Source organism: Erinaceus europaeus, chromosome 14, assembly GCF_950295315.1.
Source record: "Erinaceus europaeus chromosome 14, mEriEur2.1, whole genome shotgun sequence".
NCBI lineage: Eukaryota > Metazoa > Chordata > Mammalia > Eulipotyphla > Erinaceidae > Erinaceus > Erinaceus europaeus.
In genome coordinates this window covers 14,092,920-14,111,621 of record NC_080175.1, presented here as the reverse complement: position 1 = coordinate 14,111,621, position 18,702 = coordinate 14,092,920, and the positions used below count along the sequence as shown (strand labels likewise).

Below are 18,702 nucleotides of genomic sequence, written 5' to 3'. Positions count from 1 at the left end.
GCCTGTCCTTGCACTTTGCGCCAACTGCGTTTAACCCGCTGCACTACATACAGCCCTACTCCAGTGAAGACATTACTGAAGCATCGATTATGAAGTGTTTTGCCAGTGTTTTCTTCTATGTATCTGATAGATTGTGGTCTAATATCTATGCATTTGATCCACTTTAATTGACTTTTGTGCACAATGACGTGTGGTGTTTTAATTTCATTTGCCTGCATGTTTCAACTCAATTTTCCCAAGCACTCTTAATTTTTAAAAGCCTCCTATGAGATAGCATAAGTCACTCTCATCCTACAGATGAGGAATCAGACTCAGAATCCTTAAATAACTCGCCAAAATCACTCAATAAATACCTAACAGATGTGACTCAAGTCCAGCTTTACCAAAAGGACAGTGATCAGAATTATGCACTCTCAGGGCTGGCTGAGCACACATGCTATAACGTGCAAGGACCCAAGTTCGAGATCTTGGTCCCTCTCTATCTCCCCTTCCCTCTCAATTTTTGCCTGTCTCTATCCAATAAATAAATAAAAAGACAATAAAAATAAATAAATACCATTTTAAAAAAGAATTATTGGGTAGGGGTAGATAGCATAATGGTTACGCAAAGAAACTTTCATGCCTGAGATTCCAAAATCCCAGATTCAATCCCCCATACCATCATAAGTTAGAGCTGAGCTGTGCTCTGATAAATAAAATAAAATAAATATTAAAAAAAGAATTATTCACCTTTATTTCTAAAGGCACCAATAACAAGATGAATTTCATTATCCTTTTCCTCGTCCCTTTGAAAATGTGTAATATAAATGAAAATATACCTAAAGTATTTCAGTGGTCAAATACCACTCACTGGGGCTTAGAATCACCATTTCCTGTAGCCTGTTTGGCAGACATCAAGGAGAGCTTGCTTAGCCCCTATGCCACCAACTCCCATGCTAATTCCATTCTGGATGAACAAGCACATCTTCCTGGAACTCCTTGGCATGAGTTTTGTTTCCTTGTCTAACACAAAGGAGTCCTTCCCCCAGGAGAACACTGGGAGAATATAAAGGGATGGGAAACAAAGAAATTGTTTTAATGGTCCACACTGTAGGAGGTCAAGGTAGAGTTAGCTCTGTCCTCAATTTAAGTCATTGTGACTGTGGTCCAAAGTCTGGCCAGGCTTTCTTATTTGCATTTTTTTCCGTGTGTGCTGTAAGATAACAGGTGTGCCAAGCCACACAGTGAGAGAAAGTCCAGGGCTTTCCCTGGAACACTAGCTTCCATTTTCACTTGGGTCAAGAGCAAGACCAAAAGGTAATAGCTTGGGTGCTTCCTGTTGGTTCACATTTCATAGGAGTTTATATTTAATCCTCACTTTAGCCCTCAGCTCAGAATAAGCAAGGATGAATTCAAGAGACTTGGGAACAGGAAATTTTGCTGAGACCTGAACTAACACGACCACCCGGTTTCCAGTAAGTACTGCTTTGGTGTGATTGGTTAGAGCTCTCACAACTGTGGGAATCTGGAGGCTTGACTGAGCAAACTTGCTGATGTGAGTTCTTCATAGCCTTCTTGACTGTGCAGTCAGAGGGAAATAGAACCTCTCAATGTCACACTCACCAAATCCAAAATGATGTTACAGTGAACAGGTTTGGCAGTAACTGTGGCTTCTCCTGAATGAGATCAAGGAACTCAATCTGAAAGGACTTTTTTATTTGGGAACAATCACAAGAAATGCCAGTGCAACTATGAAAAGATTGAATTCTTCTTTCTTAGATAGGACAAGTAAAGTGCTTTTGATACAAACTATTAAGTTAGAATCTTATCACTGTTTCCTTTTAAATATGTGACCCAAGGCAAATTGCTCATTCCCTCTAGTTGGAAGTAGTTTCCTCATCTGCAATATGGTTGTGATGTCATCATGAAAATAGTGTTAAGTTCTATAACACTGTATGCTTTATACATATATGAGATATGTGGATGTCATGATATGTTATATACATTGGATACTATATCTAACAAGACTCCGTATATGTAATGTGTATGAGCAGTGTTACATAACAGATATTATATGTGCATGTAATATCTATAGATATACTGGATTTCATGTATATAATATGAAAACCTAGATAATATGAAATATAGATATAAATGTTCATACTCTACTTCATATATATATATATATATATATATATATATATATATATATATATGGCTTAGAATTACCTAAAATGTACTAAGTATTCAATAATGCTAGTCATTATTGGTGATAAAATTAGAGATTCTCCGAACTAGAAATGACCTAAGAAGTAGCATATATATTCAGTGCCTTTTAGATACTGAATTTTCAAGCCCCAACTATCCTAGGAGGGTGGTAAATCATTAACATTCAGGTGAAGAAGCAGAAGTGTAGAGAGGTGTTATACTGTACATTTCTCCTTAGTGGTAAAGGTGAAATTTAATCCAGATTCAGGAGTTAACACTCATGTGAGTGTGTGAGACAGAGATAGAAATACAGAGACAGAGAGAGATCTGGGCTTCACAGATAAATACTTTCATAACTCTGAGCCATTGTTTCATTCAGAGAGAGAGAAGAGACAGAGAGAGATAGAGAGAGGGAGGGAGAGAGAGAGAGGAGACACTACAGCACTGGATCTTCCTTGATTGTCAAATCTCTCATATGGTGCAGGGGTTCAAACCTGATTTGATTTGAACACAGTGTTTGATACCTGTGCCTCCCTCCAGTGAATGATCTCTCTAGTCCCAGAGTTAAACACTGGGAAACTTGTCTGCTATCTCATTTTGTGAAGGGTCAGGAAAAGTTGAAAGACTAACCCTTTGGGAGTTGGACGGTAGCGCAGTGGGTTAAGTGCAGGTGGCCAAAGTGCAAGGACAAGCATAAGGATTCCGGTTCCCCACCTGTGTTTGGGGGGTGGGGTCGCTTCACAAACAGTGAAGCAGATCCGCAGGTGTCTATCTTTCTCTCCCTTTCTCTGTCTTCCCCTCCTCTCTCCATTTCTCTCTGTCCTTTCCAACAACGACGATATCAATAACAACAATAATAACTACAACAATAAAAAACAAGGGCAACAAAAGGAAACAAATAAAAATAAAAAAAGAAAGAAAGACTAATCCTTCCATGTGAGTTGGGAGCCTAGCCCAGACATTGGGAGACCAGAAATGGCCCCCAAAGCTCCCTTTGCCATCCACAGTGTGCAAGGACCCTTGATTTGCTGAGAAGCATCATGACACTGCTTGGCTATGACAGCCAGGAAGCCAACATGAGAGTCACTCCTTCCTTTTTGACCCTCTCCAATGAAGCTTTTTGTTTATAAAGCAAAGTCATCTCATAAGCTACCTCTGAGACACCAAAGCTTTAGAGTATGCAAATGCACCTTATAAAATGTGAAGGCTTTGCAAATAATTATGTCATCAAGAACAAAAATGACACTTGGTTTCCAGCAAAGACCTGGCAGTAAACATGTTGCTATAAGAGATATTACCACACCTCAGTTACCACACCTCAGTTAGCCTTCCCAGGCACAGCCAGGGAGCTGACCCTGGAACTCTACCTCTCACTAAGGGCACCATCATGGCAGTAGGGCCAAGTCCCACAGGCCCAGATAGAAAGAAGGACAATGGGCTGAAAAACGACTGCTCCCCATTCTGCTTCAGGCAATGATCTCCCTGAAATTGCAGAAGAACATCAGCAACCTGAAGCAGTCTCAGGGGAGATTTTTTTTTTTGTCAAGCCCATGTTTTTGTTTTGTTTTTCTTCCTTCCTTCCTTCCTTCCTTCCTTCCTTCCTTCCTTCCTTCCTTCCTTCCTTCCTCTCTCTCTCTCTTTCTCTCTCTCTCTCTCTCTCTCTCTCTCTCTCTCTCTCTTTCTTTCTTTCTTTCCCCCCACCCAAGCTTCTGGTAGTTTATTTGCTTGTTAACTGCAAGTTTCTCTAAAAATATTTTTCTCTGTGTATATCTTTTCTTTTCTTTTCTTTTCTTTTCTTTTCTTTTCGGCTCCAGGGTTATTGCTTGGGCTCAGTTCCTGCACTTTTTTCTTCTTCTAGCATTTGCCCTTCTTCCGTAGCCAGTCAACAGCGTCAGGTTGAGCCTGATGTAAAGTTTCGAGACCTCCTTTGAATCTGGAGAGGTGGCAGTCGTTGACTATGCACTACAAATCCACTGCTCCTGGAGGCCATTTTTTTCCTGTTGTTAATGCCTCTGTTTTTGTTGGATAGGACAGGGAGAAATTGAGAGAGGAGGGGAAGACATATGGGCAGAGAAAAAGAGACACCTGAAGACCTGCTTCACTGCTTGTGAGGTGACCCCGCCCCCACTGCAGGTGGGGAGCTGGGTGTTCGAACCAGCATCCTTGCACTTTACATTATTAGCCTGCCCCCACATGCATTTTTTGGAGCTATAGAGTCTTATTTTAAATTCTTTTCATTTTTACCATTGTGTGAGCTACTACTCTTTCTTTTTTTTTTTTTCTTCATTGTTTTGATAATGATTGACAAGATTGTGGAATAAGAGGGGTACAGTTCCGTACAATTCAATTCCCACCACTAGAGTTCCATATCCCCTCTCCTCCATTAAAAGTTTCCCAATTGGGGGGCTGGGTGGTAGCAGCGCAAGGACCGGCATAAGGATCCCTGTTCAAGCCCCAGGATCCCCACCTGCAGGGGGTCGCTTCACAAGCAGTGAAGCAAGTCTGAGGTGCCTATCTTTCTCTTCTCCTCTCTGTCTTCCCATGTTCTCTCTCAATTTCTCTCTGTCCTATCCAAAAACAACAACAGCTATAACAATAACAACCACAACAAGGTCAACAAGGGTAACAAACTAGGAAAAGTAGCTTCCAGGAGCAGTGGATTCATAGTGCTGGCACTGGGCCCCAGTGATAACCTTGGAGGCAAAAAAAAAATAAAGTTTCTCTATCTATTCTTAATCCCTCTAGGAGGATGGACCAAGAATATGGGGAGCAGAAGGTAGAAGGTCTGGCTTCTGTAATTGCTTCTCCATTAGACATGGGCCTTGACAGGTCAATCCATATCCCCAGCCCATTTCTTTTATTTCTTAGTGGGGTTGGATTCTGAGGACATGGGATTCTAGGATATATTGGTGAGGTTGTCTGCCCAGGGAAGTCAGGTTGGCATCATGGTAGCATCAAGATGGGCTATGTGCTTCTTTCTTGTGTAGATTGCTCTTTCAGCAACAGAGGGCTTCCTCCATGCCTTGGCACTTTTCCCAGCCACCACAAACCACATAGAGATAAGCGTGCCTTTTACACCAGTTGTTTGTCCTGGGACATATGCCTCAGATGCCCCAGAAACGTGCTTAGTGATTTTATTTGCTATGTATTCAAAGAGACAGTACTAACATTATACAAGGACCCCTCGGCAGAGGATCCCCTAGTCAGGGATGACACATGATGACTTCAGGGTCCAAGAAAGCCACTCCTGGTCTTCAGATAGCTCCAAGTGCTTCCAACAAATCACTGGAAGCATGCTTTGGGAAAGTTGTGACTTTCATCTCTGTTGAAGTGATCAGTGATTGAAGAACTGCTATGAGTCCTGAAGGATTTGGGAGAATTGGCACTCAAGGACAGGAAGTCAGGAAGAGAGAGAAGACAGACAAAGCAGATCAGATTATGGGATTGAGAAAGAACTTTCTGCCTTCTCCCATTTTTCCCCCCAAGATTCTCCACAATTTTTACTGACCATGACATAGACAGTGGAGCTGTCCAGGGAAGGAATCCACCTCTCGAGTCAGTTTTACCATTTCCCAGAGTCCAGCTGCCTTGAGTCTGGTCTCCCATGTGGCTGAGGTAGCTTAAGAGCAGGGGTGGGCTGTGCCTTGATCCTTGCTGATGAATTTCTCTCTAGGTAAACTGAGTCACTGGTTTGGAGAAGGACTTAATTTAGACTTCCTCTTGGTGAGACATGTTTACTTTTTTTCTCTTGCACTTGAGTCTGAACACTCTACCCTTTGATCTGGTCTTTTCTCTCCTTCTTGATGTTACATCTTCTAGGAACTCTTTTGTTAAGGTCACTTACAGAGCAGGACCAAAAAAAAAAAAAAAAAAACCCAGGGGATGCCAGTTGTCCTAGTGATACCTCCACTTGGTGAGCACAGGCTATTGGGACATGTCCCAATCTCAGAGGCAGAATAGGAAAGGCAGGTTAATAGCCCAACTCACCAACATTCACCAGCACCTGATGCTCCTTGATTGAATGACCAACCAGAGAAACATATTGCTGTGTGAGAACCAACTAACTCTCAGTCCTTCCTTTTGACAGGTGAGAGCAGACCGCCATAATGGATTTCAGACCTCAGAAGAGTCCAGGTACCCAAGGGAAATATTTTCACAAGGAATAGAAAATGCTCATTACAAATTACCAAAAAAAAAAAAAATTCTCATCAAGCCAACCAGGATAAAGAAGATAGTTTTAGAGGAGTTCATGGGTGGTTTTGTAGAACATGAAGAGTGAAGCAAAAGCTATCAGATTTAATTGATTATTTTGTAGAAGTTCACCCATCTAGAAATTTGGTGTTTGTTGATTTTCAACCACCAAATGTTCCATTTGTTGTTTGGAGATAGTACTAACAGTCAGGTATAGTCAAGAGCAAGCTAGAAACTATTTTAATTGTCTATAAAATTCTCAATTAGAAAACCTGGCTGAATTTCTATTAAAGCTTATTATAGTGGTGGTACATACTGTTTAATTCAAATGTTCTTGCTCATGGTTATAGCATTCATTTTATATGAGTGGTTAGAGAAGGCAAGTTTAGGATGAAATAACTTAGAAATTCAAGAGTAAATGCTTTTAATATGACTCAAAACACCCATCATAACTAACACTATGTATGTGATGTATTGTATGTGATGTGCTAATTAATTAATGCTCATCACCATCCTCAATTAGTTTATAATTCCATGGGAAAGTTAACTTAAACACATTCTACTGCTGTGTTGGGAAGTTGAGATAAGAATATGCAACCAGGGGCTGGGTGGTGGCACACCTGGTTGAGTGCACATATTACAGTGTGCAAGGACCCAGATTCCAGCCCCTGGCTCCCACCTGCAGGGAGAAAACTTCACAAGTGGTGAAGCAATGCTGCAGGTGCCTCTAGGTCTCTCTCCCTCTCTATCACCCCCTTCCTTCTCGCTTTCTGGCTATCTCTATCCAAATATGAATAAAGATAATTTAAAAAAAAAGAATATGCAACCAGACTATCGCAGACATTGTGAAATAAGAACAAAATTTTAGGGCATCTGGAGAATAGAAAGCATAGAATCAGTAGTGGCAATCCAGAAAGTTTTGTGGAAAAGGGCTTTCTTTTCAGGTGATTCCAAAAGGGGTATGCAAAGCGTTACAAGAGATTGGAAAAGACATTTCTCAATGGAAAGAGGAAATGAACAAAAGCAATGGAATGAATTCAGGCAGGAAATATGAGAGTATAATATGGATAGAGGGGTAGATGGGGCAGAGAAGAGGAAAGGGCTGTGGATATGTGGCCCCATCTTGTCACCAGACTTTGTCCCCACTGGACTGGTTAACATGTATTTTGATCCCAGGAGTGGCATGACCAGCTATACACTTTAGATTGGTGATAATATTGAAATAGTTTTATTGTGATATGATTGACCTGCAATAAATTGCACATGCTTAAGTGCACAGTTTTATAAGTCTGGATGATATTCCTGAGAAACTGTCACCACAAACAAGAGAGTAAACACACAAGTCACTCTCCAGTGTTGTCTTATTGCTGGCGTTTCCGTCTTTCCCTACAGAACCCAATCTTACTTGCTGTTATAGAGCTTTCTGTCACACTAAGATTATTTGCCTTTACAAGGATTTCACATAAATGGAATCAAGCAATATCCACTCTTTGACTTGGCTTTTTTCACTCAACATGATTCATTTGAAATTCACACATGGGAACTTGTACATAGATAATAATATGTGCACTCTACCAGGTGTATCATCACCTTGATCCACAATTCCTTTATATGACTAATTCACTTGTACATAGCCTTACCAATCATGTTGATGGACATCTGGAGTGTTCTTCTTTTTTAACCTGGGAGCTGTTGTACATTGTGCTGCTAATGGTATGTGCACATGTAATTGTTTGAATATTTGCTTTAAGTCTTTTGGGGGGGGGTAAATGCTACCATTAGAATTGAAGTGCTTATAATAATCAGTACTTAACCATCTGAGAAAACAAGATATTTTCCACAGTGGTGGAACATTTCATACCAGTGAGAGCATATGAGGGTTTCAGTTTCTCCTTATCCTCTTTATTATTTTCTTTAACACAAAATGAAATGAAATGCTCTAGACTCTAGATCTCACTTGCTCCTAAATCTTCTGCTTACTTAAGGTGGAAGTTATCTGCAATATGTCTTCTTTTCTAGGAAATCAGTGTAATATATTTTATTTCCTCAGAAGTATATCGTTAGTGAAAATCCACACATTTGTTTTTTTTCTTAGCCAGTTAAAAAAAAAAAAGCCAAAAACTTCATAGCTCATCTTTGAGCTCTTTTTTTTTTTTCTTGAATAAGGACAGAGAAATTGAGAAGGGGAAGGGGGAGTTAGAGAGGTGAAACACCTACAGCACTTCTTCACCACTTGTGAAGCTTTCTTCCTTGCAAGTGGGGACCAAAGACTGGAACTCGGGTCCTTGTGCATAACATGTGCTCAACCATGTGTACCAAGACCCAACTCCCTTGAGCTCCTTTTAGATCCAAAGATTATGTACTTCAGGTCTTCCTCCCAGAGATCTTTCTTCTGTTGATTTCCAATTTGATTCCATTGTCATTTGAAAACATGTTTTGTATGACCTGTTTCCTGTTAGGTGAGCTGACACTTATTTCACAGCCTAGACTATGATCTATCCTGGTAAATGCTACATGTGCCCTTTAGATAACTGTAGATTTGACTACTGTTGAATAGAGTACCCTGTATAATTATCAAATTGGCTGATACTGTTGTTCAAGTCTACTCTACTTTTATGGTTTTCTGATATTTTTTTTCTCTCCATCAACTAATAAGAGGGAGTTTTTAAAATCAAATTGATAACTATGATTGCTTTTAAGGCTTTTCTTAATCACTTATATTGGGGAATTTGATGATGATTTGCCTGGATGAAGTTTTCTTTTTAAAAATTTAAAGAATCTTATTTATTTTATTTGATAGAACAGAGAGAAATTGAGAGGGTACAGGAGAGAGGAGGGGAGAGAGAGGGAGAGGGAGAGGAAGAGGGATACCTGCAGCAGTGCTTCACCACCTGTGAATTTCTCCTCCTGCAGGTGGGGGTCAGGGGCTTGAACCCAGGTCCTTGTACATGGTAGTGCGTGCATTTAACCAGGTGAGGCACCACTCCACCCCTAGATACAGTTTTCTTCATGTATCTTCTGTTTGGGGTTCCTGACCTATTTGAAACTTTGGAATTTATGTTTTTTTAATATGTAAAATTCTCAACTTTTTTATTCAAATATCTTTTCTCTCTCTCTCGCAGTCCCACACAGAGACTTCACCATATGTGTATTGTGCCATTTGACTTGTCCCACTGTGCACCAATGCTCTTTTGTGTTGGAGGATACCTGCTTCCCACTGCTATCCCTTCAAACACACCATGGCGTTAATCCATTCAGCGTTCTTCCTGTCATTTGGGTTCTCAACCCTAGACATTCCCTCTAATCTACTTTCTGCTTTTTTCTTTTTAAATTTATTTATTGGTTTTACATTCAACAGTAAATACAATAGTTTGTACATGTGTAACATTTCTCAGTTTTCCATATAACAATACAACCCCCACTAGGTCCTCTGTCATCCTTTTTAGGCCTGTATTCTCCCCCCTCCCACCCCCACCCCAGAGTCTTTTACTTTGGTGCAACATGCCAATTCCAGTTCAGGTTCTACTTGTGTTTGCTCTTCTGATCTTATTTTTCAAATTCTGTCTGAAAGCAAGATCATCCTATATTCATCCTTCTGTTTCTCACTTATTTCAATTAACATGAATTTTTCAAGGTCCGTCCAAGGTCAGCTGAAAATGGTGAAGTCATCATTTTTTTTTTATAGCTGAGTAGTATTCCATTGTGTATATATATACCAAACTTGCTCAGTCACTCATCTGTTGTTGGACACCTGGGTTGCTTCCAGGTTTTGGCTATTACAAATTACGCTGCTAAGAACATATATGTGGGAGTCGGGCTGTAGCACAGCGGGTTAAGCATATGTGGCACAAAGTGCAAGGACCAGTGTAAAGATCCTGGTTCCAGCTCCCGGGTTCCCACCTGCAGGGGAGTCACTTCACAGGTGGTGAGGCAGTTCTGCAGATGTCTTTCTCTCCCCTCTCTGTCTTCCCCTTCTCTCTCCATTTCTCTCTAACAAAATAAAATAAAATAAAATGAAGCTTTAAAAAAATAACATACATGTAAACAGATCTTTTTGGATGTGTGTGTTGGGTTCCTTAAGCTATATCCCCAGGAGAGGGATTGCAGGATCACAGGGTAGGTGCATTTCTAGCCTTCTGAGAGTTCTCCAGACTGTTCTCCACAGAGGCTGGACCAATTTACATTCCCACCATCAGTATAGGAGGGTTCCTTTGACCCCACAACCTCTCCAGCATTTGCTGCTGTTATCTTTTTTTTTTTTAATTTTTTTTCATTTAAGAAAGGATTAATTAACAAAACCATAGTGTAGGAGGGGTACAACTCCACACAATTCCCACCACCCAATCTCCATATCCCACCCAGTCCCCCGATAGCTTTCCCATTCTCTATCCCTCTGGGAGCATGGACCCAGGGTCATTGAGGGTTGCAGAAGGTAGAAGGTCTGGCTTCTATAATTGCTTCCCCACTGAACATGGGCGTTGACTGGTCGGTCCATGCTCCCAGTCTGCCTCTCTCTTTCCCTAGTAGGGTGTGTCTCTGGGGAAGCTGAGCTCCAGGACATATTGGTGGGGTCTTCAATCCAGGGAAGCCTGACTAGCATCCTGATGGCATCTGGAACCTGGTGATTGAAAAGAGAGTTAAGATACAAAGCCAAACAAATTATTGAGCAATCATGGACCCAAAGCTTGGAATAGTGGAGAGGAAGTGTTAGGGAGGTACTCACTGCAAACTCTAGTGTACTTCTGCTTTCAGGTATATATTTTGCAGTAGTTTATGGATACGTGTGAACATAAGCTCTCTCTCATAGAAACTGGTGTATATCTAGGTTTTGGGACTTTGTTAGAAAGTGAACCACCTGAGATGAAATTAGAGTGTACTATAAAAGGAAAGGTCTCACCCGAGTAATGAAGCTGAAGGGTTGTCATTCCACACGCGAAGTCTCTGGACACAGTTTGAGGTGAAGCATGTTGAGGTGGCAATCGTTGTGTTGGTTAGGTTGTGGTCGGCGGATGCGGGTGGGAGTGGGTGGGAGGGATGGGTCACAGTCTTTTGGTGGTGGGAATGGTGTTTATGTACACTCCTAGCAAAATGTAGACATATAAATCACTAGTTAATTAATATGAGAGGGGGAAAATCAATTGTATGTCTCAAAGTTTTTCAAAACACAAACTGAATGTTTTTAATATATAGGCTGTGTATTTGATATGCGGACTCTCTCAAAAGCCTAGACCAAGTAGATTAGAAGCATCCAATAGCACAGCTATATACAAGATACTGGGTACTGTACAGCAAACCATAACAAAAGGACTTTTCAAAGTTAGCCCAATTACCAAATAATGTGATGATAACATAAACTATCAATTGTCTTTTTGAACCCTAAGACAGCAGGAACCTCACATCTCCACTATAGAGCCCCTACTTCCCCCCGGTCCTGGAACCCTTGGATAGGGCCCACTTTCCCGTATGCTGTTATCTTTTTTGATGTATGACATTCTCACAAGAGTGAAGTGGTATCTCATTGTTGTCTTTAATTGCATTTCTCTGATAATCAAAGACTTGGAGCATTTTTTATGTGTTTCTCAGCCTTTTGTATCTCTGCTGTGATGAATATTATGTCCATTTGCTCTCCCAATTTTTGGATGGGGTTATTAGTTTTCTTGTTGTTGGGTTTGGCAAGCTCCATGTATATTTTGGTTATTAGCCTCTTGTCTGATGTAAGGCATGGGAAGATCTTCTCCCATTCTGTGTGGGGTCTCTTGATTTGGGTAGTGGTTTCTTTTGCTGTGCAGAAGTTTTTCAATTTGATGTAGTCCCATAGGTTTATGCTTGCCATAGTTTCTTTTTGTAATTGGATTCATTTCATTTAAAATGACTTTAAAATTTATGCAGAAAAAAGTTCTGACAATATTTTCCTCTAAGTATCTGATAGTTTGTGGTCTAACATCCAAGTCCTTAATCCACTTGGAATTTACTTTTGTATATGGTGAAATAGAGTGGTTCAGTTTCATTTTTCTGCATGTTTCAACCCATTTTTTCCAACACCATTTGTTGAAAAGACACCTGTTTCCCCATCTAATAGTCTGGGCACCTTTGTCAAAGATTAGATGTCCATAGGTGTGGGGCCTTACTTCTCGGCTCTCAATCCTATTCCACTGGTCAGTGTGTCTATTCATGTTCTATTCCTGAGCAGCTTTGATGACAACGGTCCTATAATACAATTTGTGATCTCCAGTTCTGTTCTTTCTTCTCTAGATTATTTTGGCAATTCTAGGTCTTTTCTGATTCCATATAAACATTTGTAGCATTTGTCTATTCTCCTAAAAATGTGCTTGGGATCTTGATGGGGATAGCATTAAATTTGTAGATGGTTCTACAAATATTCACTTTGATGATGTTAATTCTTCCAACCCATGAGCATGGAATATCTTTCCACATCTTGGTGTCTTTTTCAATTTCTTTGAGTAGTGACTCATAATTTTCAGTATACAAGTCTTTCACTTCTTTGGTTGGGTTTATTCCTAGATATTTTATTGTTTTTGTTGATATAGTAAAAGGAATTGATTTATGGATTTCAACTTCTTCTAACTTAGTGTTTGCATAGAGGAATGCCACTGACTTTTGAATGTTAACTTTGTAGCCTGACACCTTACTGTATTGCCTGATGATTTCGAAAAGCTTCTTGCTGGATTCCTTAGGTTTTTCTGTGTATAGTATCATGTCATCTGCAAATAGGGAGAGTTTGACTTCTTCTCTTCCAATCTGTATCCCTTTAATTTCTTGCTCTTGCCTGATTGCTATGGCAAGAACTTCCAACACTATGTTGAATAGTAATGGTAATAGTGGGCAGCCCTGTCTAGTACCTGATCTGAGTGGAAATGTTTCCAGTTTTTTACCATTGAGTATGAAGTTGGCTGTAGGTTTGCTATATATAGACTCCACTCTCTTGAGGAATTTTCCATCTATTCCCATTTTTATAGTGTTTTGATCATAAAGGGATGTTGTATTTTGTCAAAGGCTTTCTCTGCATCTATTGATATGACCATGTCGTTTTTGAACTTGCTTTTATTGATGTGGTGGATCACGTTGATTGATTTACATATATTAAACCAACCTTGCATCCCTGGAATAAACCCCACTTGGTCATGATGAACAATCTTTTGAATATACTGCTGTATCCTGTTGGCTAGAATTTTGTTCAGTATTTTCACATCTATGTTCATCAGAGATATTGGTCTGTAGTTTTCTTTTTTGGTTTTGTCCCTGTCTGCTTTTGATATCAAAGTGATACTGGTTTCATAGAAGCTGGAAGGGAGTATTCCAGTGTCTTAAATCTTCTGGAAGACTTTTAAAAGTAGATGTATTAGTTCTTCTTTGAATGTTTTGTAGAATTCATTTGTAAAGCCATCTGATCCAGGACTTTTAATTCTTGGGAAGTTTTTTGATAACTGTTTCAATTTCATTAGCTGTGATGGGCCTGTTCATGTTATGTAGTTCCTCTTTACTTAGTTTTAGAAGTTGGTAGGTATCTAGGAAATCGTCCATTTCTTCCAGGTTCTCTAGCTTGGTGGCATAAAGTTGTTCATAGAAGTTGTTCATAGGATATGATATGCTGAATTTTTGCAGTGTCTGTTGTGATATTTCCTCTTTCATTTATGATCTGATTTATTTGGGTCTTCTCCCTTTGTTGTTTTGTGAGTCTGGCTAAAGGTTTGTCAATTTTGTTTACTCTTTGGAAGAGCCAACACTTACTTTCCTTGGTCTTTTGTATGGTCTTATTATTTTCAATGTTATTGATTTCTGCCCTAACTTTAGTGATTTCTGTTCTTCTGGTTGTTTGAGGGATCCTTTGTTCTTCTTCTTCTAGGTCTTTAAGATGTTTCATCAGGCTGTTTGTGCTTTTTCTTGTTTCCTAATGTGTGCTTGTATGGCTATGAAATTCCCTCTCCATACTGCCTTAGCTGTGTCCCAAATATTTTGATAGCTTGTGTCTTCATTTTCATTGAACTCTCGAAACATTTTGATTTCTTCCTTGATTTCCTCTTTGACCCAGTAGTTCTTAAGTAGTGTACTGTTGAGCTTCCACAGTTTGGGAATCTTACTTATATTTTGTTGCTTGTTAAGTGTTAGTTTAATTCCACTGTGGTCTGAGAAGATGCTTGGGATGTTTTCAATGCTCTTGAATTGCTGATGCTGTCTTTGTGGCCTAACATATGGTCTATACTTGAGAATGACCCTTGTGGACTTGAGTAGAATGTGTATTCCAGTTTTTGGGATGAATGACTCTGAAAATGTCCAATAGTTCTAGTTTATCTATCTCATAATTTAGCACCCTCACATCTTTATTGATTTTCTGCCTGGATGATCTGTCAACTTGAGAGAGTGGGATGTTGAGGTCCCCTACTATGACTGTGTTGCTGTTAATATATTGCTGTAGCTCTTTCAGTAGATGTTTGATGTATTTAGATGGCTTCTCATTGGGTACATAGATATTAATAATTGTTATACACTCTTGATTGAGTGATCCACTGAGCATTAAGTAGTGTCCATCCCTATCTTTAAAATTTTTTTTTTACTTTAAAGTCTATCATGTCATAAATGAGAATAGCTATTCCTGTCCTTTTTGTGGGCCACTGGCTTGTATGACAGTTTTCCATCCTTTCACTTTGAGTCTGTGTTTGTCTTGTTAAGTTTGATGGGTTTCCTGTAGACAGCATATTGTTCGGTTGTGTTTTCTGATCTAACTTCCTACTCTGTGCCTTTTAATAGGTGAATTCATGCCATTGACATTTATTTATATCAAAGATTGAAGATATTTTAACGCCATTATAGTAGATTTTTAGAGTATTCTGACATGGTATATTTATGGTGGTCTGACTCTTTATAGGAGATCTTTCAGAACTTCTTTTAGAACTGGCTTTGTAGGGAAACTGTTGCTTGTTTGAGAAGGTTTTTATGCCTCCATCTAGTCTGAATGACAGTCTAGCAGGATATAGTAGTCTTGGTTGAAAGCCTTTCTCATTGAGCACTCGCTAGATATCTTGACATTCTCTTCTGGCCTATAGTGTTTGTGTGGAGAAGTCTGCTTTTAATCTTATGGGTTTTCCTCTGTAGGTGACTCTTTGTTTTTCTCTTGCAACCTTCAGGATCCTTTATTTATCCTTATTTCTTTCTATTCTAAATATGATGTGTCTTGGTGTCTTTAAGTCTGGGTTAATTCTGTTTGGAACCCTCTGGGCTTCTTGAACCTTTATGTCTTTGATGCTGTCTAGACTAGGGAAGTTCTCATCACTTATGTCCTGAAGAATGCCTTCTTCCCCTCCCTCTCTTTCTTCCTCTGGTAAGCCAATTATGTGTATATTTATTTCTTTTGAAGTCATCCCATATGTCTCTGTTGTTGTCTTCAGTTATTTTGTGCTTCAACCTTTGGGGGACTTTTAGCTGGACTCTTGTCCTGGTTTCTTTCTCCAATATTTCTTCTTGTTGGTTTAACCATTTTATCTATTATGTTATGAGGTCCCTCCCTCAGTACTTTTCAAATTACTGATTACTCTTGCCTGGATTGATTTGTGTCTAAGTAAGGCAATTCAAGGGTTCACAATTGTGGATGTTGACAGTTGTTTCAATAGTATTTTAATCCCTGAGTTGGAGTTTTGTGGCTTTAAAGCCTCTTTTGTTATTTTTCTTCCCTGTAGACTATGGGAGCCTAAGGGCTTTTAAACTATAAGTAGGCTTCTTAGCTTAATCATTGACTCCTGACCAAGAGATAAAGCAGGGTGGGACAGAGATAATTCAGTGGTTATGAAAAGAGACTCTCACAGCCCCACCACAGATCTTCTCCTGAGTTTCCTGGTTATTTCTGTCCCCTGGTGTCAGCACAGGGCCTCCCCGCTGCTGCTCCAGATTCTGATGGCAGTAGCAATGGAGACTCATAGTTGCATTTGATGAGTCTTAGGGGAGTCCTCTCCTCCCTTCAGCTGTCTTTTTCTTGGTGAAACAGACTGGAGGTGGTGTCTCAACTGGTAAACTGCCGGAGTGTTACCAGCCACTTAATCTCTCCCTAGGCTCCTCTCTGTCCACGAGCCACACGTGTTTTCACTTACCAGTGGTTTGGTGGGTTCCTGAAGTCATTCTAGTCCTATCTTTTTGCAGTCCGAGGTGGTATCCTTTGGTATTCATAGATGACACAGGAGAGGAGAGGAGAGGAGAGAAACCTCTAATCTAGTTTCTATCTGCCATATCTCTACCTGCTTTCTTGAATGTAAAACATACAGTTAGAGTCAGTGTTTTCTTGACCTTCTTTGCTAACTTTAACATTTGTGTCCGTTCTGGTCTGTTTCAGTAGACTGATTATTCTCATTAGAGGTCAATGGTTTCTGTCTCTTTGCATGCCTGGTAATCTTTGATTGGTTGCTGAAACTTCTGACTTTTTCCTTGTTGGGCTATGACTATTTTTTCCCTATAAATCTTGAGCTTGGCTCTAGCATATAGTATACTTTTCATGTAAACAAGTTGATCCTTCTGAGACTTACATTTGTGATTTTTTGGGTGTGTCTGAAACTGTCCTCAACTGAGCAATAACAAGTCTTTACTACTGGGAGAAGTCTTCTCAGCACTATTCCTGTGCCTCATAAATGCTCCATTTTACTAGCTTGCTGGAAACATATACTTGTTCTTCCCTCTATGAGCATGAGTCTCTATTCACTCTAAATTTTCTTTTTTAAAAAAATTATTTATAAAGTCAAAAATAAAAAAATATCCATAAGACCACAGGATAAGAGGAGCACAATTCCACGCAGTTCCCACCACCATAGTTCCATATCCCATTCCCTCCTTTAAAAGCTTTCCTATCTCTTTGGGAGCATGGGTCTAGGGTCATTATGAGGTACAGAAGGTGGAAGGTCTGGCTTCTGTAATTTCTTCTCCACTGGATCTGGGCATTGGCAGATCTATTTGTACTCTCAGCCTGTCTTTCTCTTTCCCTAGTGGGGCAGGGCTCTGGAGAGGTGGGATTCCAGGGTACTTTGGTGAAGTTGACTGCCTGGAGAAGTCAGGTTGGCAGCATGATAGCATCTGCAACTTGATGTCTGAAAGCATTAAGATATAAAGAAGAACAGATTGTTGGGGGTCAGGCAGTAGCACAGCAGGTTAAGCGCAGGTGGTGCAAAACACAAGGATCCTAGTTCAAGTCCCTGGCTCCCCACCTGTAGGGGAGTTGTTTCACAAATAGTGAAGCAGCTCTACAAGTGTCTATTTTTCACTCCTCTTCTCTGTCTTCCCCTCCTCTCTCCATTTCTCTTTGTCCTATCCAACAGAGATGACAACAATAATAACTACACAATATAACAAGGGCAACAAAATGGAATAAAAAATAAATATTAAAAACAAGAAGAAGGAATTATTTAATAATCAGAAACCTAAAGGCAAGAATATAACAAATGAGATTTTGGGGTCTCCATTTTGAAAAAAAAAAAAGCTAATAGTCCTGTTTTCTATTAAAGGCTCTTCCTCTGGCCCTGGCAGTTTCCTCACATACTGACCATGCTCTAGAAACTTGGAGGTGTTGGACATGTGCCTGTCTCTATAGTGCTCTATCAGTGCAACTCTGGTCTCTGGTTCTCTGCCCAACAAAATAATTGTCTTGACCTCTGACCTCTCAGTATTGTTTCCTCATGTCAGGAGTTCCTCTGACCTTACCTCCATTTCTTTGGACTACTCCGTGGTCTGGAAACTCTCTCATGGAAATTGTTAGACTCACTCAATTTGTTTCCCATCTCTGAGAAACCTAATGGTTTTTCTTACCTGTATCTGGGGACTGGAAAACCACTATGTTATGCATTTTGTTTGCTTCTCTTCCAGTTGTTTCAGACAAGGAAGTAGACTCACTCTCTGGTATTCCACTTTTGCCTGAATTGGTTGTATTTGGCATTTACTCTCTGTGTTATGCTGAGAGTGAATTTGAAGTTACAGGGACTGAGTTAAGGTAGTTCTAGCTAGATACTGCTTAGTGCAGTGGAGTATGTGAAGGGCTTGAATTCGTAAGCATATGAGTTCATATAAGAGTTCTTGAGTAGGTGAGGGTCTTGAAGATGGCGGTGATGAGGACACAGGATGGAGCCATTGCATATCCAGATGCAACTCAATGACTGACTAGATGAAGGGATGATAGGAGTGTGGAAATTAGGGTGATGCATATATTCTAAGTAGAGAGGCTTGATGGGGTTGGGAAGGATGAGAAAGGAGTTTATAAGAAATACACTGGAAATTTTAAGGAGCAAAAAAAAACCATGTATATACTCAGGTAAGAATACTTGTAAATTCCTATAA

The 18,702-nt window shown here is 39.9% G+C and overlaps 1 protein-coding gene across 3 annotated transcripts in view; it reads left to right on the top strand.

Moving 5' to 3' along the window:
- The first annotated feature begins 1,098 nt into the window (after window positions 1–1,098).
- PLEKHS1 (pleckstrin homology domain containing S1) overlaps window positions 1,099–18,702 on the top strand; it is a 43,820-nt gene continuing 26,216 nt past the window's right edge. For 2 of the 3 annotated variants that reach the window (XM_060171253.1, XM_060171251.1), the window contains exons 1-2: window positions 1,099–1,454; window positions 6,275–6,321. In XM_060171253.1, the coding sequence (XP_060027236.1) occupies window positions 6,294–6,321 (28 nt within the window). In that variant the 5' untranslated portion in view covers window positions 1,099–1,454; window positions 6,275–6,293. The remainder of the gene's footprint in view (window positions 1,455–6,274; window positions 6,322–18,702) is intronic. The other variant, XM_060171252.1, reaches the window with a different exon arrangement.